The sequence below is a fragment of the Pelobates fuscus genome, chromosome 11 (genome assembly GCF_036172605.1).
Source record: "Pelobates fuscus isolate aPelFus1 chromosome 11, aPelFus1.pri, whole genome shotgun sequence".
In the NCBI taxonomy this organism is placed as follows: domain Eukaryota; kingdom Metazoa; phylum Chordata; class Amphibia; order Anura; family Pelobatidae; genus Pelobates; species Pelobates fuscus.
Genome location: NC_086327.1, coordinates 115,131,722 through 115,158,635, shown reverse-complemented (window position 1 = coordinate 115,158,635; position 26,914 = coordinate 115,131,722). Strand labels below are relative to the sequence as shown.

The window sequence follows — 26,914 nt, the reverse complement described above, 5'->3', positions numbered from 1 at the left end:
TATACATCGAGTCCGGACATTCTAAGGTCTGGTAGACGTATCTCTCCTCTGTGTTGTCTTCTGTTGAGTTGAATCCTGCGAGTTAGGGTATATTTTCGTTACACCGCTCAGGGGTGGGGGCCAGAGGGGAAGACATTAGGTCCCCCCCCATCATTTTACTTTAGGGCCTCCACCCACCGCTCAGGGGTGGGGGACGGGGGGGCAATAGGTCCCTATTTTTATTTATATATTTTAAACAGTGAGCAGCCACAGGCTGCTCACTGTTTAATAAACATGCCCCTACTTGCGGTATAGCGACCAATTTAGGTCTTTCAGCCTTTTGGTAGATAACTCCCTAATACCATTGGAATTAGGAAGTTATCTACTAAGCCGCTGCAATAGAAGTCCCCAGGTGCCAATGTCCTGAAATTCCAAAATGCCGAAGTTCCAAAATTCTGAAGTTCCGAAGTGTCAGGTGCTGAAGTATCGAAGTTGCAGAATTTCCGAAGTGTCGAAGTGTCGAAGTGCCGAAGTTCCGAAGTGCTGAAGTGCCGAAGTTGCCGAAGTTCCGAAGTGCTGAAGTGCCGAAGTTCCGAAGTGCTGAAGTGCCGAAGTTCCTGAAGTTGCCGAAGTTCCGAAGTGCCGAAATGCCGAAGTCCCGAATTGCGAAAATCACGAATTTCGGAATGCCGAACCGAACCAAAAATTTTCCCCATGCACATGCCTACAAAATTATAAATGCACTTTTCCCCCATTTTTCATGAGCTGAACTCCCAGATCTAAGACTTTTTGTACACAAAAGGCCTATTTCTCTCAAATATTTTTCACAAATCTGTCTAAATCTGTGTTCGTGAGTAGAGGTGAGCGAACCCGGACTGTAAATTTCGGGTTCGTACCGAACATTACGTTTTTTGGACCCTGGACCCGATTTGTTTGGGGGTATAAACATCCGAAAATTTGTCCTGAAAATGGTTTAGCAGTGGGCGTATTTTATGAAGCCTATCGTATTGGGGGTGATCTCTAGGGTGACAGAGGGTATTGTCACTGAAATGTAAAATTCTCAGCAGTAACTCGTATCTGGCTCTAGATATGGTTTGGGAGAATACTGGACTAGACATTATTGGGTTGGTGCTCCAGTATGAGCGAATCAATGGCTTCTTTATAATCCCCATGAGCATTGTAAGAGCCCAGAATTTTTTAAGCTCTGGGACATCTGTGGGATGCCAGTCATGCTCCCTGACTGTATAGCTACCTGGATTGTTATCTTTAAATTGGGTAGCATACAAGTTAGTCTGGGAAGCAATCTCCTCCCAGATGGTATCCCCTAAAAATACTTCTACATACTGCATTGGGGAGAAGCCATCCACATTAACATTAATGCCTGCGTTGGCACTAAAAGGGGGGACGTTGGGCTCGGCTAACTGTGGAGGTTCCCAGTCCTCCTCCACATTTGGCGTAGCAGAGGAAGCACAGCTTCTTTCTTCAGCCGGCTCACACACAGATGACATGCCATCTTGATTAGACGTGTCAGAAAACTGACCTGGGTCAAAATCTGACGCAGTGTCAGTGGCGTCAGAGTCTGACGCCAAGAAGGGATATGCCTCCTGCAAGTTATACACATGCTGCATGTTTTACATACGACTAAAACAAATTACAAACACACAAAACATTTTTTTTACTAAACAGCAATCCCTAAACTAACTCCTGTATCAAAAATCTAATAGAGATTTGGGGGTAGGAAACTGACAGACCAAGACAGACCAAGACAGACCAAGACAGACCAAGACAGACCAAGACACAGATTTTTAAAACAAATTTAACCCTTAAAGGGACACCCCAGGCACCCAGACCACTTCTGCTCATTGGAGTGGTCTAGGTGCCAACTCCCACTACTCTTAACCCTGCAAGTGTAATTATTGCAGTTTCTTATAAACTGCAATAATTACCTTGCAGGGTTAAGTCCTCCCCTAGTGGCTGTCTACCAGACAGCCACTAGAGGGAACTTCCTGGTCCCTAGCACAGATTATCTGTGCTAGAGCATCGCTGGACGTCCTCACACTGTGTGAGGACCTCCAGCATCGCTCAATTCCCCATAGGGAAGCATTGAAATTAATTTTCAATGCTTTCCTATGGGGTGTGCTAATGCGCATGCGCGACATTGCCGCGCATGCGCATTAGGTCTCCTCGGCCGGTGGGCGGGATCAGTCTCGCCCACCGGCCGACGGAGGCAGAAGGTGGAGTGGCGGGGGAGGAGCAGGCAGCGACGTGGGACATGTCGCTGCCTCAGGTAAGTCACTGAAGGGGTTTTCACCCCTTCAGCAACTGGGGATTGGGGGGTGGGAGGGAGAGGAATCCTGCAGTGCCAGGAAAACAAATAGTTTTCCTGGCACTGGAGATTCCCTTTAAGGGCAAAAAAAAAGTACAGACAGTACAAATGCACTGTCTGATACTTTTTAAAACTTTCTGGAACACCTGTTGCAACAATATATCACGATCTCTGTCTCTCTCGCCTCACAAAATGCAACAGAGGAGAGAAGGGCAGAGATCACTGTCAAAGTGAGTGTTTGTAACACCCACTTTGACAGCAGCCAATTGTGAGCGATCGCGGATCGCTCACTCACCGCAATTGGCTGTTACTATTTGCCTGGGATGTCTGGCAGATAGTTACAGCGTTATACTGGCGGGAGCGATCTATGATCGCTTCCCGCAGCCCATTTTTTGCTATGACGGTTCAGGACCGTCAGCGGTCCAAACGCACGTTTTACCGCTGACGGTCCTGAACCATCAGCGGTACTGAAGGGGTTAAATAAATGGGAGAACAGAAAATACATAACTGAGAATAATTACAGGTTTTACTGGTGGAACAATGTATTCAGCAGCATATTTCCTCAATACACTCGAGGCAAAAGTAAAGCAATGTCATCAGTGGCTACGAGATGTCATTGTCAGATATAAGGAGGAAGGAAAATTGACGAATACAATCTATAGATTTTGAATATTTTGTCCTGCCCTTAAAAATATTTGCATTATCGATACTATATATAACATAGCATGTATATACAGAATGCATTATTGATTTTGTGCTGACATTACATTCACAATGGCTCTGATTGGAACTGCTGCACTTCTTGTTCTTGGTTTGATGATTAGTCCAGTCTACACACAGAATCTCACTACTCAGTGTGGGGACAATTATTCAAGTGCCATCTCTTCTACCAATTTCAGTTTGACTGTTTCATCTCAAAATCTTACTGCTAACTCTAACTACACAGGTGAGAAACAGTTAATCTCCTTTACAAGTCTTTAAACGTTTTCTATATACTGTATCTGTATTGATGAATTATGAGAATATGAAATAAATATTACTAAGTAGGTGCATTTAATTCAGTGATGTCACTTGCTGTGTGTTTTAAGATGTATGAATCCAGAATTGAATCCAGAAGTTGTAAAATGTGATCACTTATATTTGCATCTAAGGTGATGATAATCATTTTAAGTACTTGTAATACATACTTGTGATAAGTAACAGAGCATTTTTATGTTTTATTTATTTATATAAATATATTGATGATACGGCCCTGGCAAATTCTTTTCACATAGCCTGTACCACTAAATTTCTCATCTAAACGGTAGGACTAGGAGTTGCTCCCAGTATTGCAAGATATAATATCTAACTAAAAATTGCTAGCAATTCTCGTATGAGTGATTGCATTATAGCAGTCTTTAGATAGTTTCAGTAAATAAGGAGACAACCTTAGCTTACTCTTGTTGCAAACAACAGCAACTCAAAAGAACGCAGTCCCTGTTTATTGTATAAAGATCCAGTTTACATAGATCATTGTGTACAGTAAATAAACATTGCCCAAAATGTTTCACCAATAGGAATACAGAACAGGGCAAAATAACTTGCTACAAAGCGATTTGTTACACTAGTTCTCCCACCCCTACCCCCAAATCACTGAGAATTTTAGGCTTTTGTGAAATAATGGTAAATTGTATTAAAAAGAAAATAAATGAGTGTGTGGTATAAAAAAAGTATGTGATGAAGAAATGTAAAATGGAATCATCGAAAATAATGGTGGTAAAAACATGTTAACCATATTGCATTATGATTGTGTAGGTACTGGAGATAAACTTATCCACAGACATACACTGCCTTCCATCCTACTTAAAGGAAAAAATTACATTGCTCAATGGAACCCACTTGTATTCTATAATGCAACAGCCTTTATTCAAAGTATTGTGCACAAATTCGCTGGACCTTCTACTAAACACACTAGGTCTAGCAGATGGTTTTAATTTTTTCATTAAAAAATATATGGGTAAAATATGGGACATGTGCTCATTCCCTTCTCTATTCAATGGAAGATTAATTCATAATATTTTTTCATATTAATAATATAATTTCTCAAATATTACATTTTAGTGGTTAATCTGCTCAATTTTCCATGATTTTAGTCAGTTCAGTTCACTTTAAATTCTATGGCTAAAAGATTCTCCCCAGTCCCACATAATGCACCCACCTTTCACAAGCGAAAAGAAAAGCCTTAATACCTTAATGCCTTGATCTTGATTGCTTAATCTTTAGGCAGTCCCCATGCAGCCTTGAATCTATACTTTCCTGTCCACTTAATTGTGCAAAATGCCTTGCTCCTTGTCTCCAGAACTCATGAATAGAAATCATAAAACGGATGTTACTAAAAATGAATTTTTCTCTTACAATTTCAATTAGGAAAAATCATTAATAGCCTAGTCTTCTAGCCTTAGACAATTCTGTAAATCTTGCTTCAACTTTTTGGGCTTGTAGATGATATGTTTCAGATGATTTTTTTTTTTTTTTTGCATAAACCTTTTGAATATTATCACTTTAAAATCACATATATAAAAGACAAACAAAAATATTACAATATTAGTATAGTTTTCAGAATATGACATCATTTAAAAAGTTTAACATTTTTTTTCATAATTTGAAAATCTTATCCAAATAATTAAGTTCCAAACCAAATAATTTCAGACTAAAAACAAGGTTGCAAATTATTAGAATACTAAAATGTGCCATACATGTACCAGCCAACTATGACTTGCTAAAGTACTTGTCCCTACCATAGCTTTTAGAACTGGAGGCTAGTTGAAGTCCTAGATTTATTTGGATGCTGTTAATCCAGGCTTGGACACTAAGAGGATGGGAATGATTGGACATGGGTAATTGTTTAATTTATATGTAATGTTGTCCCTTTCCTACTTAAATATGGGATTATCTTAATAGTTTGCAGCTTTTGTAGGCATGTCTCCTAAACTTAAAATTTGTTATTTCTCTTATTTTGAAATTTACCTTACTATTACCTTCCTCTCACAGTTAGTCTTTCACCCACTCTCAACTCCTTCAAAAAAATCATTGAAAACAAACTTCTTGGGAAAAGCATATCAATTAAAGTAGCACTATAGGGTTATTAGTTCTCCCCCTCCCTCAGAGTCCCCCTCCGGCCCCTTAAACCCCTTCAGCCACTAACCCTAATCCAGCGCCGGGCTTCCTCATCGCTGGTGACCTCTCCTCCCCCTGCCGACATCAGCTCCCGAGTGGAGCCGAATGTGCATGAGCGGCCAGAGCCGTGCACACATTCAAACCTCCCATAGGAAAGATTTACTCACTTCTTATTGATAATCGTGGAAACTGCCTCTAGTAGCTGTCATGGAGACAGCCACTAAAGGCTGGATTAACCCTCAGGGTAAAGACTGCAGGGTTAAGACTAGGAGGTCCTGACACCCAGACCCCTTCATTGATCTGAAGTGGTCTGGGTGCCTATAGTGGTCGTTTAACTGTGAACAGATTTCCCTTCCTGCACTCTGATTCCTCTCCTGCAAAATTAATCAAAACAAAACACTAAGCCCGCAGTGAGTACTATCCCAGCAATCAATTTTTCTACCCTACCCTTACCTAACCTTTCTACCCTACCCTACCCACTCCCTCTAGCATGTAAGCTCATTGAGCAGGGCCCTCAATCCCTCTGTTCCTGTGTGTCCAACTCGTCTGATTACAAATACATGTCTGTTAGTCCACCCATTGTACATTGCTGCGGAATTTGTTGGAGCTTAAAAGTAATAATAATAATAATAATAAATTATAGTTGTTTCCTACATTATTTGTTAGTCAATGTGCACTAGTGTGATATCAATTTCTGCCTATTTATTCCAATACACATTTATTGAAAGATGTTGCATAAACTACCATAATAAAGTACTCAATTACATTACTCACTGTAACTATAATGACATGTTTACTCTTTGTTACCATCAAACGCTTTAACTTTTTTACTTATTAACAATTAGTTTTTGCCCTGTTTTTCAAGTAATGTTACACACACACATGCACACACATGGCTATCCCACTGGGGACTTTCCAATATGCAAATTCTACTACATGCTCTCTTGAAATTGCGTTTAATGTAACCAATTCAACTCCTGCTAATTGGACATATCCAGTGTCTGTGAATTCAGGCTCTTTATAGCCTTTTAAAGTCTAACATGATATGATGTTTTTTTTTTTGTTTTTTTTTTGCTTGTTTTAATTTATTTGTTTATTTGTCTCAACTTACAGTGACAGTGAATGGACTCAATGAAACAAAAACAGTTATCCTAAGGGCACAGTCAAATAATTCTAGAGTGGGTACCTGGCAAAATGCTGGCAATGTTGCTACCTGTGATCTTGGAATTGCTTTCAATGCAACCAACACAACAAACACTGCAAACTGGACAGCTCCGAGCTCTGTGAGTTCTTCAGTTATACTAAGGTAAAATCATATTCTCAATACATCAGCCTTGGGTTTCATACAGAGCATATGAAGGTGTCATGGTGCATTAATGTATATGTTAAATATATAGAAAATGGACAAATGTGCAAGCTGGCAAGGAGATCCATCCTTGATGACACATTGTATGAAATGTGATCCACTATGCTGGCTTGGCAATTGCAATTAAAATGTATGCATACAATTATATTTATACAACAACAGTTCTCACAGAGCAACAGCAAGTGCAATAAATAAATAAATGAATAAGAAAACTATATGCAGTACAATGCACAAATAAAATTATGATACAACATGGCTTTAAATAGTAGGATTAAAATTTTGAAAGAATTTTAGGAGCAAAACCGAGTCATTTGAGTGACTAGTAGAGTAGTGAGCTGCTAAAAATAGATATAAATAATAAGGAAATAACAATACGGATTTGCTGCCAACATGATTTTTTTGTGGTAAGGAGACACATCCTTGATGATCTAGCCCAGTGATTGTGAACTACCAACACACATGCCACAATTAGCCCTTTGATTTCTACTGGGTAGCTATTGAAAAAAACAAATGTTGAGCATTGATGTCGATATCAATGGTAAGATAAATGGTTTGATATAGAGGAGGGAGAGAATAAAAATGTAGATATAACAAATAACTTCTGAAAAGATCGTAAGTGAGAAAGTTAAAAAGTGAGCTGGAATGGCAGTGTGAAAAGAAGAATTGTGAAGAAGCGCAAATACAAGGGATGAGCTGGTACAGAGAGCAGGATATTTATATGAATTATGAGGAGCTGGTACAGGGGGACAGCAGTAGATCATTATTTTAATTAACATAAGAAGCGTTAAAGGGTTTCATCTCTTTTAATACAATTTCCTTATTATAGTTACCTTTACCATTTTCTATCTCTCCACACTCTGTTTTTACAGGTCCCCCTTTCCTGACATCCATTCTCCTCTATCCTTTCCTTCCTTACAGTCTAAAATTCAGGAAATGAAAGAGCGAAAACTCAAATGGGTGAAAAAATGAGAATTTAAGCGGACACTTTAGGCATCCAGACCATTTCATCCCATTGCAGTGGTCTGCGTGCACTGTCCCTGTCCCTACAATCTAAAACATTGCAGCTTGAGAGAAAGGCTTCCTCTTGTGGCTGTCTACTAGGGTGCTTCCTGCAGTTTCACAGAGCTAAACTCAACAGAATTACTCTGGACATCCTCAGACTTTACATGAGGATGTCCAACATCTTCTAATTCATTATCGGTAAGCATTGAGTCAATGCTTTTCTAAGGGGAAGACCTAATGTGCATGCGGCTCAAGCTGCCCATTCGCATTAGTTTCCCCCCATCGGCTGCCGTTGGAGGAGTAGACCGACCAGCTCTTCCAGATAAGTGTAATATATTTCTAATATTATAGTGTCCCTTTAAATAAGAACAGTGAGCACTGTAATAAAAAGAAGAATGTTCTTATATAAAGAAAGAGTTAACATAAAGTTTCTCCAAATCATTTTATTAGTTCCTTTTTCTTTACATTGTTGTATATGTATGCTGTGTCTGTACATTGTCTTTTCAATCCATGTGATGTGTTATAGTATGCATTTTCCTATTTATTCTGTATAACTGGGGACCAAGACTTCTGTTCACATTTTTTCACTAAACAATGTAAATTGACACACCACTACAGACTGAAGTCAGGTTAAAGATCCATGATATTCACGATTACATGTGACAGCATGGCTTCTGTTTGTAACTGAGCTGAGCCAGAAGATCTATTTCTCTGGTGTAAGTTCTGAGAAAGCACTATACTATGGAAATAACAGTCGTAAACCGGTGAATTCTAACTGCAGACAGTGACATGTTTTTTAACACTTTAAAGCTAAAAATGGTGACAAAGATAAAGGTCTGTCAGACCCTGGCTTGTAAATAGGGAGAGTGGGTCAACAATATTAACTGAAAGAACTGATCTGCTCTCTCTAGTAATTAAGAAAAAATACATTCTCTCTGCCGCATGGGCAGCAGTGTAGAGAGGCTTAGTAATATTATTGCTGTGCTTGTTATTAATAACCCAGGAGATGTCCTAGGGACTGAGCCCTTAATGTATTACACATAGACTTCTGAGATGCCCACTCTCCTGTACCCTTAGAGGGTTACTGCAACCAAAATACTCCATCCACCAACACTACAAATAATATGTACTACATTCCAAAGAACACTTATCTACTCACAGCTACTCTATGCACAGAGCTTGACATAGTTATTCACTAAAGCATAATTTCATATTAAAATAGCGGAATGGAATTCACATTGGAAAAGACACAACATCCAGTGGAAGAAAATAAAATCCTACACTGGAGTTGGTGAGGTTGCAGGGTATGTGGGCATAACCCAACGAGTATGAATATGAAAAAAGAAAAGACTGAAAAAGGGATTACAGAGAGGTCCTCCCCGTCATCAGTCTCTATACCCCAAAGGAAAAATTGTTCATAATCATGGCTAAATTGCCAGTATAGAACATAAATGAAATATTTGTAAAATAATACATTTTTATTGGTCCCTTCCAGGGAGAAAAAACAACAACATAAGTGATACAAGTGTATATACAGTGGGTGAATATAAAAGATAGAAATCGTCTGGGATGTACTGGCTACGAGTCACACCTTGTTATAAGTATAGTTGCAACAATGTTTCTGCAGCTAAGTAGCTATTGGTGTGTATCGTGAGGATAACAAATGTTGTACAGGAGGGGATAAAAATGGGATAGATGCTAGAAAAAACACCACACTAAGACTATGTAGTGTAGAGTGGTGTTTAAGTAGCAAAAGCGAACCCCTCAGCATGAAACCCACCCCTGTTAGAAACGTACAGATAGGCTGGACTAGCTCCTAAGATATCGTAATAGAGGGTATTGCAGATAATAAAATGCTGCTTGAATACCACAATCCTCCTAAATATCAATCAGAAGTCTAAATAATGAAACAGCGAAAACAGCCTGGTAGAGCAATCTGAGAGTCCTAGTCACTAGAGGAAAAACCTCTCCTGGTGAGGATACAGATTCCCAACATAATCTGTAGAAAATCTAAACCTAAGTGCTGAATCTGAGGTCTGATTGTTAAGTCAGCGAGATGGCCAGTACAATAAAACTGATAATCTTACTATGTGGAGGAGAAACCCCCCCCCCCCCTCTCTCCTGGTTAGAGTACAGCAAACAGTTACTTGACCTAGTCTTTAGACCAAGTGGTCCCAGTGATTACTATTCTAATCAGGAGTCTGATTGCTAGGTTAGCTAGACGGTCAGTAAGAGTGAGCTGAAAATCTGAGTATGTGGAGGAGAGAAAACCCCCTCCTAGTTAGAGTACAGCAGCCAGTATCCTAAACTGGTCTTTGGAATTCACATTGATTCAGTTTAGAGAATATTGCTGTTAAATGTTTGTGTTTAGTTTTTCCTTTCCTAGTTGCATTTTAATAAGATACAATTTATATAATTAAAGCTAAAGTTAGACATTTTGCATCACTGTAAAACAGCACATTTTTGCCTGTGTTTTAATATCTGTAAATGTATTTTTTTCTTTTAGCGTTTATATCATAAATGGAACTGGCACTGATACCAATGTCGCTAATGTGACAATTAACTATGGTAAGTTAATTAAAAATACTGTGTGTTGTATAATATGTTCTTGAAATACAAAGACATTGATTTATAAAGGAGGTATTGAAACAAGGCTGAGCAACATCATTTATAACTAAGAGCAAATTGTTGCAGGAAATTGATTGCAGTACATTACACAATCGTCATCACAAGATCACTTCAATAAAAATGGTCAAATATAAATATAACCACAAGGACCAGACTCACAAAAGATTTTGCAGAAAAAATCCTTATTAATGTAAAAAAACTGAAAGTTTAACATGTCTTTTTTGTTATAATACTACAATTACTTCCTGGAATTCCCCCCCACTCCCTCCTCAAAATTATAAGATTGAATCTTGTGGTTATTTTCCTATTAGAGTGTGACTTTTTTTTAACAATTATTTTTCACCAGGTGTTATGATTCATGTGTGCAGTGTTAGATTGGAGTTAAACTCTGCTAATAAGTTTGGGGCATAATTTTCCCTGGAGATAAGGTCAGGGACTAATGAAAGTATTTAGAAAATTGGGCAGACTAGATGGGCCGAATGGTTCTTAACTTCCGTCACATTCTATGTTTCTATGAGTGGAATTCCCCCCAACATGCCTAAAATGTGTAAAACTACAACTCACTGAACCATTTAGTGAAAGGCTACTAACTCATTGGGCCAAGGGACGTAATTACTCAGTTTTACAATATGGCTGTATTATGATAATTGAATGATCAAACCATGACTTTCTGTATTTCAGTTGCACCCGCACCATCTCCTGACCCCACAGGTAAGAAAGGCTCTTCCCATTCTCTATAGATGTGATAATGATTAATAGAATGTCTTTGGAGCACATTGATATTTGAAGGAGGAATTGATAGATATTTAGGAGCAGTATTGTTCATGGCTTTAAATAGTAGGATTAGAATTTTGAAAGCATTTTAGGGGCAAAACTGAGTCACTTGAGGGACTACTAGAGTTATTATATAAATAATAATAAAAAATACAAGTATATCCACGTATAACAATAAATAAAATATACAATTAGAGACAAATCTGCACAGATTTGCTTTCAACATGATTTGTTTGTGTGTACATTAACATATACTGTATATATGAATTATCAGCTTTGTATGAAAGAAAGATCTGATTCCTGGGAAAATTACAAAAGTAAAAATGGGAACTTGCTGAGACAAGAAAAGATATATCTTTGTTTACAAAATTATCATATTTTAGCTTTAACAAATCTTCCCAATTACATTTAGCCTAGTAATCACTGATACTCATAACAGAACAGGGTTGTGGTCTGGCTTTAAATACCATGACCAGAATGTGGTTAGAAAATGAAGCATATCTAAGCAATATGTTTAATATTTCAAATGGATGATAAGTGTGTGTTATAATACACTTGTTGATATTTTCCAGGAAATGTCACTGCTCTGTGTAATCAAAATCCAATAAATGCCACCACTGCCGGGAATTTCAATGTGACTGTTTCACCTCAAAACCTCGTTGCTAACACTAGCTACAAAGGTGAGATAATGATAATATAAAATGATGATGATAACTGTAAGTACTAGTGACACACTGCAGAGGCATTTGCGTAGGTTAAATATCACACAAAACAGAAATTTATTTTGATAAACCTTCCCCCAAAACTGTAGAGTTATCTTTGGGTTTTACCCCCAACCCATATTTTTAGAAAAATAACATGCATACTAAAATTTTTATTTTCTATCTTTTTTTTAAATTGATGTAAATATGCATTTTACTCTTACAATTTCCATTTAAAAAAAAAACAAAAAAACACAAAGCTATTAGTATCCTATTATTCTAGCCTTACAAGTAAAGCCTCAAAGATTCGGTAAAGCTTGCCTCAACTTTTTAGGATTGTAGCTGATATGTCTCAGATGATTTAAAACTTTTTGGATAAACGTTCAAAATATTTTTTCAAATTTTAAAAAAACCAAAAAATCGCAAATGTTAATTAAAAAGCCAATCGATCAAAAAGATAAATATTACAATATTGCTTCTCACCTCATTAGTTTGTTTCTATTGAGAGGGTAGTGGAAGCATGGAATAGCCTTCCAGCTGAAGTGGTAGAGGTTAACACAGTAAAGGAGTTTAAGCATGCATGAGATAGGCATACGGCTATCCTAAATCTAAGATGAGGCCAGGTACTAATGAAAGTATTTAGAAAATTGGGCAGACTAGATGAGCTGAATGGTTCTCATCTGCCGTCACATTCTATGTTTCTATGTTTCTAATATGTTAAAAATATTTTTCATAATATTAAATCATGTAAAACGTTTATCCAAAAATGTTAAATTATTTGAAAAGCGTATCCAAAAATATTAAAATCCAAACCAAAAAAACTGGGACTAAAAACAAGTTTGCAAATCAGCAGAATGTGCCATCTATCTAGCGTCAATCGTGACTTGTCCATGCCCTGTCCTTACCATACATTTCAAAACTGGAGGTTAGTTGAAACTCCAACTTTGCTTGAATGTTGTTAATCCAAGCTAAGACTCTAAGAGGATAGAAATGATTGGAAAAGGGTAATTTGGATCATATATATGTAATTATATCACTTTACTACTTAAATATGTTCCGGTTTATCTTATTAACTAGCAGCCCTTATAAGCATATTTCCTGGACTTAAAATGTGATATTTGAGTTTCTTTGAAATTATAGTTGTTTCTTAAATGATGCGTATAAGTCAATGTGCACTAGTGTGATGTCATTTTTGTTCTAATTATTCCAATACACATTTATTTTCAAAACATGCAGGAAATACTATAATATCATACTGTTGGGTCTTTGAGGGAGCCCTATATTTTATGTTTGCTGACATTTTTTCTTTTCTATTTGGTTGTATAACGTTGATCCTTCTGTTTGCTTTTTATCCATAACATATGGTTCACTGTAACCATAGTAACACATTTACTCTTTTTTACCTTTAAATGCTTTAACTTTTTTTTATTTGTTAATAATTAGTTTTTGCCCAGTTTTTTCAGTGAATGTAAAAGGACTCTAGAACACACATACGATTATCCTAAGGGCACAATCCAAAAACGGTGGACTTTCCAATATACAAATTCTACTACATGTTCTCTTGAAATTGATTTTAATGTAACCAACTCAACTTTTGCAAACTGAACATCTCCAGTGTCTGTAAATTCAGGCTCTTTATGGCCTTTTAAAGTCTAACATGAAATTATGTTGTTGTTTTTTTTTCTTGCTTTAATTTATTTGTTGATTTGCCTCTACATACAGTGACAGTGAATGGACTCACTGATACAAAAACAGTGATCCTAAGGGCACAGTTAAATAATTCATCAGTGGGTACTTGGCAAAATGCAAACGGTGTTACTACCTGTGATCTTGGAACTGCTTTCAGTGCAAACAGCACAACAAACACTACAAACTGGACATCTCCGAACTCTGTGAATTCTTCAATTATACTGAGGTAAAATCATATTCTCAATACATCAGCCTTGGTTTTCATACAGAACATATTAAGGTGTTATGGTGCATTAATGTATATGTCCAATATATAGAAAATGGACAAATGTGCAAGCTGGTAAATAAATCCATCCTTGATGATACATTGTATGAAATGTGATCCACCATGCTGGCTTGGCAATTGCAATTAAAATGTATGCATACAATTATATTTATACAAAAACAGTTCTCACAGAGCAACAGCAAGTGCAATAAATAAATAAATAAATAAATAAATACATAAATAAATAAGAAAACTATATGCAGTATAATGCACAAATAAAATTATGATACAACATGGCTTTAAATAGCAGGATTAAAATTTTGAAAGAATTTTAGGAGCAAAACCGAGTCATTTGAGTGACTAGTAGAGTAGTGAGCTGCTAAAAATAGATATAAATAATAAGGAAATAACAATACGGATTTGCTGCCAACATGATTTTTTTGTGGTAAGGAGACACATCCTTGATGATCTAGCCCAGTGATTGTGAACCACCAACACACATGTCACAATTAGCCCTTTGATTTCAACTGGGTAGCTATTGAAAAAAACAAATGTTGAGCATTGATGTCGATATCAATGGTAAGATAAATGGTTTGATATAGAGGAGGGAGAGAATAAATATGTAGATATAACAGATAACTTCTGAAAAGATTGTAAGTGAGAAAGTTAAAAAGTGAGCTGGAATGGCAGTGTGAAAAGAAGAATTGTGAAGAAGCGCAAATACACAGGATGAGCTGGTACAGAGAGCAGGACATTTATATGAATTATGAGGAGCTGATACAGGGGGACAGCAGTAGAGCATTATTTTAATTAACATAAGAAGCGTTAATGGGTGTCATCTCTTTTAATACAATTTCCTTATTATAGTTACTTTTACCATTTATCATTTTCTATCTCTCCACACTCTGTTTTTACAGGTCCCCCTTTCCTGACATCCATTCTCCTCTATCCTTTCCTTCCTTACAGTCTAAAATTCAGGAAATTAAAGAGCAAAAACTCAAATGGGTGAAAAAAAGAGAATTTAAGGGGACACTTTAGGCATCCAGACCATTTCATCCCATTGCAGTGGTCTGCGTGCACTGTCCCTGTCCCTACAATCTAAAACATTGCAGCTTCAGAGAAAGGCTTCCTCTTGTGGCTGTCTACTAGGGTGCTCCCTGCAGTTTCACAGAGCTAAACTCAACAGAATTACTCTGGACATCCTCAGACTTAACGTGAGGATGTCCAACATCTTCTAATTCATTATCGGTAAGCATTGAGTCAATGCTTTTCTAAGGGGAAGACCTAATGTGCTTGCGGCTCATGCCGCCCATTCGCATTCGTTTCCCCACATCGGCTGCCGTTGGAGGAGGAGACCGACCAGCTCTTCCAGATAAGTGTAATATATTTCTAATATTATAGTATTCCTTTAAATAAGAACAGTGAGCACTGTAATAAAAAGAAGAATGTTCTTATATAAAGAAAGAGTTAACATAAAGTTTCTCCAAATCATTTTATTATTTCCTTTTTCTTTACATTGTTGTATATGTATGCTGTGTCTGTACATTGTCTTTTCAATCCATGTGATGTGTTATAGTATGCATTTTCCTATTTATTCTGTATAACTGGGGACCCAGACTTCTGTTCACATTTTTTCACTAAACAATGTAAATTGACACACCACTACTGACTGAAGTCAGGTTAAAGATCCATGATATTCACGATTACATGTGACAGCATGGCTTCTGTTTGTAACTGAGCTGAGCCAGAAGATCTATTTCTCTGGTGTAAGTTCTGAGAAAGCACTATGCTATGGAAATAACAGTCGTAAACCCGTCAATTCTAACTGCAGACAGTGACATGTTTTTTAACACTTTAAAGCTAAAAATGGTGACAAAGATAAAGGTCTGTCAGACCCTGGCTTGTAAATAGGGAGAGTGGATCAACAATATCCCCTTAAATTGGGCCCCTTAAACTGGGCCCCTTAAAACAGCATTAACACCCAGCACTCCCAAGCAACCAAGTCCTGCAAAATCTTCTGAGCAGAGGTATCATCTCTGGAAGATTGCCCACCCTCCCCTCCCCACACCATCCCACCCCATGGTCAACAACTTACTTATAGATAGTGCACATCAGCTGGTTTCCTTAACACACCAATCAAGTTACCAAACCTCTCCTCACCTTAATTCATTTAACACACTGCATACTTACACTGGTTTAAACACTCATTGATATTTGTGTGTGTTTGTATATATGATCTACATATCTATATAATACACATTTTCTCTAATGTTCTCCCTTCTATTTTTCACTTTAACACTAACGTCTCTGATCACTAAAATATCCCTATCCTTTCACTCACCTGTCCCTGGCAACACAATCCTCATTACTTCCACCTTACTCCCCTCCCCTCTCTATTCATCCCATGCACTCTACACATAGAAACATAGAAACATAGAATGTGACGGCAGATAAGAACCATTCGGCCCATCTAGTCTGCCCAGTTTTCTAAATACTTTCATTAGTCCCTGGCCTTATCTTATAGTTAGGATAGCCTTATGCCTATCCCACGCATGCTTAAACTCCTTTACTGTGTTAACCTCTACCACTTCAGCTGGAAGGCTATTCCATGCATCCACTACCCTCTCAGTAAAGTAATACTTCCTGATATTATTTTTAAACCTTTGTCCCTCTAATTTAAGACTATGTCCTCTTGTTGTGGTAGTTTTTCTTCTTTTAAATATGGTCTCCTCCTTTACTGTGTTGATTCCCTTTATGTATTTAAATGTTTCTATCATATCCCCCCTGTCTCGTCTTTCCTCCAAGCTATACATGTTAAGATCCTTTAACCTTTCCTGGTAAGTTTTATCCTGCAATCCATGAACCAGTTTAGTAGCCCTTCTTTGAACTCTCTCTAAGGTATCAATATCCTTCTGAAGATAGGGTCTCCAGTACTGTGTACAGTACTCCAAGTGGGGTCTCACCAGTGTTCTGTACAATGGCATGAGCACTTCCCTCTTTCTACTGCTAATACCTCTCCCTATACAACCAAGCATTCTGCTAGCATTTCCTGCTGCTCTATTACATTGTCTGCCTACCTTTAAGTCATCAGAAATAATCACCCCTAAATCCCTTTCCTCAGATGTTGAGGTTAGGACTCTATCAAATATTTTGTACTCTACCCTTGGGTTTTTACGTCCAAGATGCATTATCTTGCACTTATCCACATTAAATGTCAGTTGCCACAACTCTGACCATTTTTCTAGTTTACCTAAATCCTTTTCCATTTGGCTTATCCCTCCTGGAACATCAACCCTGTTACATATCTTAGTATCATCAGCAAAAAGACACACCTTACCATCAAGACCTTCTGCAATATCACTAATAAAAGTACACATACCTTTCCAGCCTATCTCCACCAACTCCTCCCAAATCCTCTACATACATACCCTCCTACAAAACGTTCAAATCCTACTCCCACCTTCACTTCCTTTCTATCCTTCTGCTCCTAGCAGCTGGTGATGTATCTCCAAACCCCGGTCCCCTCTCAACAAACACAGCACATACTAACCCAAGGACCCACACTAATCTCATACCCATCTCATGTTACTCTAGATCCTCCTTCAATACTGCCCTCTGGAACGCACGCTCTGTTTGCAATATAACTAAATCCACTGCTGTCCATGACTTCTTTATCTCTCGTTCAATAGATTTACTAGCCTTAACAGAAACCTGGCTCTCCCCCTCTGACACTGCCACCCCTGCATCTTTGTCATTCGGTGGTCTCCAACTTACCCACAACCCAAGAAACTCTGAATGTAAAGGTGGTGGTGTTGGGTTTCTCCTCTCCCCTCACTGCTCTTTTAAACCTCTTCCCACCCCCCCTTCCCTCTCTTTCCCGTCATTTGAAATACACTCAATTCGCCTTTTCAAACCCTTCTCCGCTAACATTGCTGTTATTTACCGTCCCCCTGGTTCCCCTCTTCTCTTCCTTGACCACTTTACTGCCTGGCTACCCTATTTCCTCTCTTCTAACATTCCATCCCTAATTCTCGGGGACTTCAATATTCCTATAAACCCACCTTTGACCTCTGCAGCCACTAAACTACTTTCAATGACTTCCTCCCTCGGGCTATCACAGTGGGCAAATTCTCCCACCCATGTAGCTGGCAATACCCTTGACCTAATCTTCACTTATGCATGTACAGTAACTAATATCTGCAACACTCCATATCCACTCTCTGATCACCACCTCTTATCATTTGCTCTTGCATACCCCCTCATCCAACAACCTCAGCCTAACCCCCCTCAACTCAGGAGGGACCTTAATTCTCTGGATCTCCAACAGTTGTCAGCTGACATTGATTCACAACTGCTGTCCATCCCTTCCCTCTCCTGTCCTTCACTGGCCATCTCCATATATAACTCTACTCTTACATCTGCCTTGAACACTGCAGCGCCACTCCAAACAAGCACCTCAAGGAGGACCCGCCCCCAACCATGGCATACTAAATCAACGCACTACCTGCAAAGATGCTCCCGTTGTGCTGAACGCTCCTGGAGGAAGTCTCGTACCCAATCAGACTTTCTCCATTATAGATTCATATTGTGTTCATACAGTGCAGCCCTTGCCCTTGCCAAACAGTCCTATTTTTCCTCTCTCATTAGTTCATGTTCCCGCAACCCCAGGCGTCTCTTTGACACCTTTAATTCTCTTCTTCACCCTGCTGTGGCCACCCCCAAAACTAACCTTACTTCTGATAACTTTGCATGTTACTTCACTGACAAGATTGAACAGCTAAGGAAAGAATTCTCCCCTCCTTGCCTTTCTGTTTCTCAATCACACATAGATCATGCCTTTCCTACCCTTCAGACATTCTCCCCAGCTACTGACCAAGAGGTGGCTGCTCTTCTTTGCTCCTCTCGCCCCACCACTTGCCCGCTCGATCCTGTCCCATCTCACCTTATCAGATCTCTCTCCACTTGTCTCGTGCCTTCTCTAACACACATCTTCAACTGCTCGCTCTCTTCTGGCATCGTCCCTGCTGACCTTAAACATGCCACTGTAGTACCTATACTAAAAAAACCATCCCTCGACTCATCCACCCTCTCTAACTACCGTCCCATATCCCTGCTCCCTTTTTCCTCAAAGCTTCTGGAAAGGCTTGTGTTTACCCGTGTGTGTCAGGGTGGTAGTCCGGTGCCCGGAACCCAGACACAATGTCCAGGTGGCGGGGCATGGACCGGGACCCATAATGCCTGATGAAGTGGGAGTCTTCAGCGTGGAGGTGGATTAGCAGGGTCTGGTGCAGGGTAACCGCACGCCCCCTGGTGTTGAGCACCAGCGTTTGTGCAGCCACAACCAGAACCCTGATTCAGCTTTTGCGGATCCAAGGAACTAGGAGCTAGGAAATAAGCAGACCTCCCAGGAGCTGTATAGGGAGGCTCTGCAGCAAGGGTGTATCCAGTACTAGAAACAAGACAAAGCTAGAACAGGCACCAAACATGAAAACAAGACATAGCTAGTAGAACCCAGAACCAGAGAAGGATAGGAAGCTAAACCCAGAACATGACACAATACATAAGGGAACATTAACTAAACATGGGCATGACTGGACATGACTAAACATGGACAGGTATATACAAACTAAGACACGACAAGAAAACATAGGCAAAACAAGAGGAGAAATAACTAAGTACTACATATGGAAATCATGGGGGTTTAGTCACACTATATGATCATACATTGCATAAGCCTGCCAACAACGCCAATGTACCCCATATCTGGCAGGTCCTACACTGCCTAATGTATGCTAAAACAACCACAGATTAAGAACACATATATAGCACTTACCTGCAAGAAAAGACAGAAGCTTTGAGCCGCTGCCTGCAGGAACTCCAACACATAATGAAAGCTGGAAACATAAGGGTGTGGCACATAAAACAAACATTTAAAGGAAACCTGGAGACTGGGAAATCCAGGGACGAACTATAGGAATGAACCCAGAAATCCCAGCATAAAGAAAACCAGACACAGAATAGAAAACCAAAAACCAAGAAATATTAAACAAGAATAGCAAGAGTAGTACTGGATACCAGAAGCCATTACCAGAATGATCCGCAACCAGGAACAGAACGTGACAGTGTGTCTCATTTCCTCAATTCCAACTCTCTCCTTGACCCCCTTCAATCTGGCTTCCGCCCTCTCCACTCTACAGAGACTGCCCTTATCAAAGTCACTAACGACCTAATCGCAGCTAAATCCAAAGGCCACTACTCCATACTAATTCTTCTTGACCTCTCAGCGGCCTTTGACACCGTTGATCATGCTCTCCTTCTTCAAACTCTTCAATCGCTTGGTCTCTGTGACGCTGTCCTCTCGTGGTTTTCCTCTTATCTCTCCCAACGCTCATTCAGTGTCTCCTTTTCTAATGATACCTCCTCCCCTCGCCCTGTCTCGGTTGGAGTCCCCCAAGGCTCCGTCCTTGGTCCCCTTCTATTTTCTCTTTATACTGCCTCTCTTGGCAAACTTATTACCTCTTTTGGATTCCACTACCACCTGTACGCTGATGACACCCAGCTATATCTCTCCTCCCCGGACCTCTCCCCTGCCATCCTGCAACGTGTCACTGCTTGCCTTTCTTCCATCTCTGACTGGATGTCCTCCCACTTTCTGAAACTCAATCTCTCAAAAACTGAGCTCCTTGTCTTTCCTCCTCCTAATACTGATCCTCCTCTTTCACTCTCCCTTCAAGTTTGTGGTACCAACATCAGTCCATCTTTGCAAGCACGCTGTCTTGGCGTCATACTTGACTCTGGTCTCACCTTTGAGCCTCACATCCAGCATGTTGCCAAATCCTGTAGATTCCATCTTAAAAACATAGCCCGCATCCGCCCCTTTCTTGCACCAGATACTACCAAGGAGCTTGTCCATGCTCTGGTAATTTCCCGCATGGATTACTGTAACCCTCTCCTGATTGGTCTTCCCAAAAGCCGTACTGCACCCCTACAGTCCGTAATGAACGCTGCTGCTAGACTGATTTTCCTCTCTAGTCGTTTCTCTCACACCTCACCCCTCTGCCAGTCCTTACATTGGCTTCCTGTATGCTATAGGAGTCAATTCAAGGTACTAACTCACACCTATAAAGCACTGAACAACTCTAGCCCCTCTTATATCTCCTCACAGATCCAAAGGTATGTCCCTTCTTGGTCTCTCCGCTCTGCCCGTGACCACCTCCTGTCCGTTGTCCGCACTCGTACGGCCAACTCGCGCTTGCAGGACTTCTCGCGGGCGGCTCCCTTCCTATGGAATAGCCTGCCTACCGCCATCAGACTCTCCCCTAGTCTTGCATCTTTTAAGAAGTGCCTTAAAACCCATCTCTTTAGGAAAGCATATGGCCTCCAAGACTAACCCTTACCTCACATACCTGTCTCTTGCCCTCTCCTAAAGGGCAGTCCACCTTATTTGATTGCAAATTCCTGTCCTAATGTGTTTTACACCCACCTCCTATAGAATGTAAGCTCGATCGAGCAGGGTCCTCTTCAACCTATTGTTCCTGTAAGTTTATTTGTAATTGTCCTATTTATAGTTAAATCCCTTCTCATAATATTGTAAAGCGCTACGGAATCTGTTGGCGCTATATAAATTGCAATAATAATAATAATAATAATAATAATATTAACTGAAGGATCTGATCTGCTCTCTCTAGTAATTAAGAAAAAAATAAAGAAAAAAAATGCATTCTCTCTGCCGCATGGGCAGCAGTGTAGAGAGGCTTAGTAATATTATTGCTGTGCTTGTTATTAATAACCCAGGAGATGTACTAGGGACTGAGCCCTTAATGTATTACACATAGACTTCTGAGATGCCCACTCTCCTGTACCCCTAAAGGGTTACTGCAATCAAAATACTCCATCCACCAATACTACAAATAATATGTACTACATTCCAAAGAACAATTATCTACTTAAAGATACTCTATGCACAGAGCTTGACATAGTTATTCACTAAAGCACAATTTCATATTAAAATAGCGGAATGGAATTCACATTGATTCAGTTTAGAGAATATTGCTGTTAAATGTTTGTGTTTAGTTTTTCCTTTCCTACTTGCATTTTAATAAGATACAATTTATATAATTAAAGCTAAAGTTAAACATTTTGCATCACTGTAAAACAGCACATTTTTGCCTGTGTTTTAACATCTGTAAATTTATTTTTTCTTTTAGCGTTTATATCATAAATGGAACTGGGACTAATAACAATGTAGCTAATGTGACAATAAACTATGGTAAGTTAATTAAAAATACTGTGTGTTGCATAATATGTTCTTGAAATACAAAGACATTGATTTATAAAGGAGGTATAGAAACAAAGCTGAGCAACATCATAACTAAGAGCAAATTGTTGCAGGAAAATGTAATGATTTGGTACATTTTAGTAGAAGCATTTCACAGCGTAAAAGTGCTAAACATGTGTGAGCATTACTCGCCTCCATCATATCTTTACAAAGGAGCATTGTAGGCACTGTAACTACTTTATCTCATTGAAGTGATAATAGTGTCTGAAGTTCCGTGCCACCATCCTTTCACTCAGCATTAAACATTTTTTAATGTTTTGATGTCAATCAAGTGTTCCCAGCAGCCCATCCCCTCTGGGCCGTTAGGGCTAATGAAGAATCATTAGCCGGAGCAGCAATCAATGCTTACTCCATTAATTGGCTGATTTACTTGTCATGGGAAGGAGTCACCTATTATTATTATTATTTTTTTAAATTCTTTATTTGTATTACACATAAAGAGGACTTTAGATGAAAGGTGGCAAGAAGATAAGTAAGAATGTCGCAGGACTTATAATACATTTGTTCAAACCTTCAAAACACATGTTTTTATATATACAATGTATATTTTAAACAACATAAACATCATAAGCTAATTTCAGGTAGTATCTATAAAAGTTCTCATGTCAAAGCCTTTATCAATGAACTTGGTCTCTAAATTTGTAATTAAAATTTAAACAAGAAACAATAAAATAAAGAAAAAAGAGAAAGGAGGTAAAAAAATAAAACCAATTCTGTGTTACCACACGTTTCTGCCTCGCAGATCTCATAGATCCACACAGGATCGATTAGAGATAGATTCATTCCATGGTTTCCAAACTTTGAAAAAGGTAGGACTTAGTGTCTTTCATTGGCTGTGAGCTCATCCATGATATAGTTGTTGTAACGGATCACCTGGCACCCCGACCGGGTACCTCCGTTAATGGATGCTCCTAGCGCTTCCTGAGGACTCCAAGCACTCTGGCAGACACCACAATCACCGAATCCGAGAAACCTTTAAATTCTCCCAAGCATATGAATGCTGTAGACCATTGAATAGGAACCATACGAATAGGCTTGTACTCCTAGCAGTCAACTGGAACAGCATACATTAAATCCTTCCCCCAATAATGAGACGACACATCACTTTGAGGGTAAAACAGGAACTCTGGACTGGCTCATCCAGCCTGGCTTTTATTACACTAATCCACATACAGGCCACACCCAGGGGGAGGCATAAAATAACCAATCACATACATGGTTCAGCCCACACATCCCCTCCCCTCAGATAACATTAAACTCAATTATCCGGTACACTTTTTCAGCCAAGTTCTGGATGTACCCCAAAACCCGGGGGTACACCTTTAAATCCAGCATCGCTGGATAGCCCTTATTCAGGGGGACAACATATTCAAAATTCAAGTAATTCGGATGAACGGTTCGGGAGATATGGGGTTCCAAAGATTTGACCGACCGCATGGGTAAAGTATCCGAAAACAGTTCCATGCATTTTGGCCCTGCGGTCGGTCACAAACAAGGGAATGAAAACAGGCGAATTTCCTGTGTTATAGAGCCTGGAGAGGGTTTGAATGAATTCCCTTGTTTGTGGGGTTCTTTCTACCGAATGGCGGGTCATTCGGTAGTTTCTATACGAATTTCTGGAAGTATGGAGGTCTCAGCGGTGTTTGCCTAGTCAAGTGTCCGATTTTAGTTCCAGACACTCGACGGCAAAACACCGCTGTTCGGTAGTTTAAGATGGCCGCCGCCACGTGTTTGTTTCCCGAATGGCGGCCACCCAGAGGACAAAGAATACATTACACTGATTGCCAATTACCCGTTTGCAACATTGTTGCAAACTGTAATTGGAGGCACACTTATTCCTGGGTGGTCTGGTTGTTCGGTAGTTTCACTCAATATAATGAATGGAGTGATTCTACCGAACAATCAGATGAATGCTGCATACATATCCCAGGTTAAACTTAACACACAAATACACATATAATATTACAGGCAGTACACTAGAATATGTAGCACAGTCTTAAAGGGACAGTAGTCCCAAAAGTCCCAATATGTCCATAGATGCTGTTAAAAGGGCCAGTAGTAGCAATATACAGTACAATATGCCCCAAATAACCCAGGGGCCATAGTCAGTAGGTAGGAGGCTAGCAAACAGGCTTCTCCAGGGCCCAGTGGCGAGGTTGGTTTCGCCACATTTCTCCCCTTTTCCAAACATACTAACAGGGTACCTGACCTCTTGCCGGTCAGTGCCCTTGTTAGTCCAGCAGCCCACCCACAAAACAGAAACAGCAGTACAGTCCACCCACAATGAATGGTTACTACACCTGAGTAATGGAAAAACTTGTCCAGGTCCAGGTGCCTCACCCCGGCTGTGTGGGGGACTGGTAGGCTGTTTTGGTGGGTTGCTGAGTGGGCAGAGACCAGCGGTACTCTGCCCTGGTGCCAGCACTACTACAGGAGTAGTCTGGTTGGAGCCTGGTTGCTGGAGACCGACTGTCTCCCCTTTAGCTGCGCAGCTCTGCTGCTGGAGACCGACTGTCTCCCCTTGAGTTACACAGCTCTGCTGCTGGAGACCGACTGTCTCCCCTTTAGTTACACAGCTCTGCTGCTGGAGACAGACTGTCTCCCCTTTGGCGAAACAGCCCTGTTGTGGGGGGGCAGGACCGACCGTCCCTACCCCCTGTGCTGGAAGTGCAGAGACCACGGTCCCATCTGCACAGGTGTGGGGCTTACAGTCTCCCCCTGGTACATTAAGCTGCCGCTGGGGAGAGGTGGTAACCAGCTCTTCTCCCATTAGAACACTCTGCCCATTGATGATCTGCCGCTGGGGAGAAGTGGTAACAATCTCCTCTCCCATTAGAACACTCTGCCCATTGATGATCTGCCGCTGGGGAGAGGAGGTAACAATCTCCTCTCCCATGCCTACTTTCAGTCTTTGTGGAGGGAGACCGACTGTCTCTCCTCCCAATTCAGTGTCCTGCTGCTGGGGAATAGAGACTGGGCTCTCTATTCCCAAAAAATCACGCTGCTGCTGGGGGGTAGGACCAACTACCTCTGCCCCCTGTAACTCAGCCTTCCGCTGGGGAGGGAGGACGCTGCTCTCCTCTCCCTGCACTTCACACTGCCTTCCCGGCATATCACTCTGCTGCTGGGGGGTAGGACCAACTACCTCTGCCCCCTGTAACTCAGCCTGCCGCTGGGGAATGGAGACTGGGCTCCCAATTCCCAACAAATCACACTGCCGCTGGGGAGGGAGGACGGCCCCTTCAGCTCCCTGTAGCTTGGGCGCAGAGACCACGGTCCCATCTGCGCTGGTGAGGGGCTTACTGTCTCCCCTTGGTGAGCTGTGCTGCCGCTGGGGAGAGGGAATAACAAACTCCTCTCCCTTACACACCTTCAACCGCTGGGGAGAGGGGATAACAGGCTCCTCTCCCTGCACTGTAGACTGCCGCTGGGGAGCAAGAACTGCACCTTCAGCTCCCTGTAACGCACACTGCCGCTGGGGATCTGGGCCGACTGCCCAGCATCCCTGTAGGGCCGGTAGAGAGACCGCAGTCCCATCTCCACCTGCCATCGGTGGGTCTTCCCAGGACCAATCCGTGAGGCCCCTCAACATTTGTGAGTAAGGGCCACCTGCTTCCCCACCTGGCAACTCTGGCTGCTGCTGGGGATCTGGGCCGGCTGCCCAGCATCCCGGTGGAGTGACCTTGGTCCCATCTCTACCTGCCTGTTGTGGTTCCTCACAGGACCAGTCTATGAGGACCCCCACTTCGGGTTCCTCCCGCCGCCTCAGGGAAAGACGGCTAACCTCCTCGGATGCAGCCTCTACCCGGCTGCTGTAACGCTCCTGCTGCTGAGCATACTTCCTCTCTTTTGCAAACCGGAATTCTCGGTCCAGCCTTGTGTTTCGCTCGGCCATGACCTGGTTCCAGATCACCCGGCGTGTCTCCATGGGTATATCATCCCCATACTCAGCCACTCGCTGCCTCACCTCGGCCAGCCAATCATCTCCAGAGCCAGAACCTTCCATACTTGTCTGCTCCCAGGGGCGCTGCACGACTGCTAGCGTTGCCCTCAATTTGTAAATCCAAACGAACTGTGTCTCCGAGCTGCTTTACCTCACACTAGGACGCCATCCCACCACTGCCACCAATGTAACGGATCACCTGGCACCCCGACCGGGTACCTCCGTTAATGGATGCTCCTAGCGCTTCCTGAGGACTCCAAGCACTCTGGCAGACACCACAATCACCGAATCCGAGAAACCTTTAAATTCTCCCAAGCATATGAATGCTGTAGACCATTGAATAGGAACCATACGAATAGGCTTGTACTCCTAGCAGTCAACTGGAACAGCATACATTAAATCCTTCCCCCAATAATGAGACGACACATCACTTTGAGGGTAAAACAGGAACTCTGGACTGGCTCATCCAGCCTGGCTTTTATTACACTAATCCACATACAGGCCACACCCAGGGGGAGGCATAAAATAACCAATCACATACATGGTTCAGCCCACACATCCCCTCCCCTCAGATAACATTAAACTCAATTATCCGGTACATTTTTTCAGCCAAGTTCTGGATGTACCCCAAAACCCGGGGGTACACCTTTAAATCCAGCATCGCTGGATAGCCCTTATTCAGGGGGACAACATATTCAAAATTCAAGTAATTCGGATGAACGGTTCGGGAGATATGGGGTTCCAAAG

The 26,914-nt window shown here is 40.9% G+C and overlaps 1 protein-coding gene across 2 annotated transcripts; it reads left to right on the top strand.

Moving 5' to 3' along the window:
• The first annotated feature begins 3,033 nt into the window (after positions 1-3,033).
• Positions 3,034-22,237, top strand: LOC134577134 (placenta-expressed transcript 1 protein-like). 2 transcript variants are annotated; one of them, XM_063435795.1, is made up of 3 exons: positions 3,034-3,251; positions 6,575-6,767; positions 22,094-22,237. In XM_063435795.1, the coding sequence occupies exons 1-3, from the start codon at positions 3,080-3,082 to the stop codon at positions 22,197-22,199; spliced, it is 471 nt and encodes a 156-aa protein (XP_063291865.1). In that variant the 5' UTR covers positions 3,034-3,079; the 3' UTR covers positions 22,200-22,237. The 2 variants fall into 2 exon arrangements, 1 of the variants encoding a protein (XP_063291865.1); XR_010085933.1 differs by lacking the exons at positions 3,034-3,251; positions 6,575-6,767 and adding exons at positions 11,778-11,911; positions 13,655-13,847 and having other exon boundaries at positions 22,094-22,174.
• The last annotated feature ends 4,677 nt before the right edge of the window (positions 22,238-26,914 follow it).